Source organism: Anopheles arabiensis, chromosome 2 (assembly GCF_016920715.1).
Source record: "Anopheles arabiensis isolate DONGOLA chromosome 2, AaraD3, whole genome shotgun sequence".
Taxonomy (NCBI): Eukaryota; Metazoa; Arthropoda; class Insecta; order Diptera; family Culicidae; genus Anopheles; species Anopheles arabiensis.
This window is the reverse complement of record NC_053517.1, coordinates 92750602-92753252: the sequence shown is the minus strand read 5'-3', so window position 1 is coordinate 92753252 and position 2651 is coordinate 92750602. Positions and strand designations below refer to the sequence as shown.

The window sequence follows — 2651 nt, the reverse complement described above, 5'->3', positions numbered from 1 at the left end:
ATCCTCCCCATCGCCCCATCGGGGCATAACGGGCGCACGGGCGCTGTAATTGGATAATAAATAAATTGCGTTCTTGGGCACGCTTGGCACGGGCAAAATTAAAATTCGAAGCCAAAATTCTAACCGCCAGAACGTGTGGAGCCCGTACTGGTTTTGCTGGAATCGGCGAGGCCCACGGGCACCACCACACCAGCAATCAGTCTAACGGCACTGTACCGGAATCGAAGTGAAAAAGGAGAAAGGAAGCCTATATTTTCGTACATTCTTTGCCTGTTTGGAACTGGAGAGGGTTCTCGAAAGGGAAAGGTGAAGCCAGACGGGAGGAAGATAAGCGTGATATCATTCTAAACAGCCACTAATACGGGGGGGGGGAGGGTGAACCGGTAGGAGATGAAATGATTTCATTATTGTTTCATCAAAACTGAGGCATGCTTTCTCTGCGATCGCTTATCGCGGGCGGTGGTAAACGTTTTGCGTTTCTTCGACTTGTTTTTTTTTTTTTTTTGGTTTGTAGAAGCAGTGTTTCCTTGATGGATTCACTGCAAAATTGGTGAACATTTGAAACCGCCTTCGGGAGGAAATGAAACATTTACGATAATGCTGCGGGCTGTTGCGGCCGGGCAAAACGGAAATGTCGGAGATTAGGGTGAGTGTAAAGAGTAAGGGAAAATGGTTCAAAGAAAGTTACATTTTTTCTAGATACTGTGGCGCATGTGTATGAGAGTGGCGGTCCGGTATATTTTTTGCCATTTTTTGTATTTGGTGCATCGTGAAATTATGCAATAATATGAGCTTTTCGTCAATTTTGTTGGTGAAATGCGTGATTTTTGTGGTGTAGTTTAATAACACTTTAAATACTGGAAACGGTAGCAGAATTGATATGCGCCTGCAGATATGCAATTTTGAATTTTAGCCTGTTTTCAATTTGATGGATAAATTAAACAGGATAGTTTATTAAACCAGTAAAAGGGCTCGATCCACGGTAGATTGTACGCAACATTTGCGTAATAATATCAAAACGCAATCAGATGTTTGTGAGCTAGTTTGATATGCTTATTGCGGCCGTTATTCGACTCTTAAAGCTAGACGAATACTTTTTAGGTTCACTGTAAATACTTGTGCGAAAGATTCAAAATCCATATTGTTCGTTGCTTCACTCATACCTGACTTTACTCTAATCCTGAGTCAATTTCGTTTCTGGAGTTGAACCCAAATCCATAACGATCCTGGAGCTGGCTATGACCCCATACAGGTTCTTGAAATGATCCCTCGAGAGGACCTGAAATAACTATGTTTTACCGGTCCAAAACTGTTCTTGATCCGCTAAACTAATCCCATTCTTAGGGTTGATCCTGAAACCATCCAGATCCTGTATTAAATCCAATGCTGGAACGGATTCAGAACAGATCCTGTAGCGCATCCGTAATTTATTCCGAAAAAACCAATACAGAATCGATACAGTGCCTACTTGGATCCAGTAAATGACTCTGCAGCTGGTTAACCGAACCAATTTTATCATGCATTATAGTAAAATAAATGTCTCATTCCAATACACTACATTTATTTTAGTCGCCTGATATTCGATGTAAAAGCTGAAATAGTTTTTTCCACTTTGGTTTCTCTATCGATGTTCCATCTTCAATTTTCAATAATAATTAGCTTAGACGAGCACTTTAACCGAAGAACGGGAAGTTTCCACCCTGTTGACCGTTTCCGAAGCTCGGGAATCCGCTCTGTCCTTGTCCATTGCCGAGGAATGGAATACCTCCATTCTGTTGTCCGCTTCCAAAGCTCGGAATACCGCCCTGGCCGCCTCCCTGGCCGAAGAACGGGACGCCTCGTTCTTGCTGAGCATCTCCATCCTGACCCTGCTGATTCTGCCCGAAGAACGGTTGTCTATTTTCGAAGGTGGGGAAGCCACTCTGCCCCTGACCGAAGAATGGGAATCCCTGACCTTGCTGTCCTTGCTGCTGTTGTCCCGGTTGTTGGCCATTTCCAAATCCAGGGACGTTTGGTTGCGAATTGAACCCAAAGTCAGGCACGCCGGCAGAGTTGTTGGACGAACCGGAGTTGTTGTCGCTATGGCCAGTACTATTGGCGGACGATCCATCGCCACCACTGTGATGGTGATGGTGTGCGGGCAGAGCAAACACCATCGCCACGCTCAGCGTCAACAGAAGGGTAAGGAAAAGTTTCATGATGTTTCGTTCGTTCACTGATACTGAACTGATGATAACGATGATTCCGGTCAACCGTCAGTGTCTATTTATACGGTTCTAGGAAGCGAGAATTGGCAGAATCGAAAGATGCATTTGGTTCAATATTTGTTTGTTTTGAAATGTACACTCATCCAACTTGTTGCTGCAGGTAATCGTATGCAAAACTCAATCACCCGAATAATTAATAGGCCAAACAAGCGTGCAATAGAGTCACAACAACTTCAGTGTGAAGAAGATGTAAAGATCAAGGTGAAGGACAAGTACAAAACAATATTTAAATTTTGTTGCATCAATTGTACAGTGTTCGGTGACTGTGAACAAAAAAACGCTTACGATTTGTTTCGCTTTAACTCAATCTTGCATCATCTCTCAGTTACAGTTAACACAGTTTATTCAAGATCAATTCCTTTCAATTGGATAGATGCCCTTAGA

General features: G+C 43.2%; 1 protein-coding gene across 1 annotated transcript; it reads right to left on the bottom strand.

Moving 5' to 3' along the window:
• Positions 1 to 1412: 1412 nt before the first annotated feature.
• On the bottom strand, positions 1413 to 2252 carry LOC120897315 (glutenin, high molecular weight subunit PW212-like). Its single transcript, XM_040302089.1, has one exon. It carries the CDS (start codon positions 2196 to 2198, stop codon positions 1674 to 1676), a length of 525 nt encoding a protein of 174 aa, XP_040158023.1. The 5' UTR covers positions 2199 to 2252; the 3' UTR covers positions 1413 to 1673.
• Between the last annotated feature and the right edge of the window lie 399 nt (positions 2253 to 2651).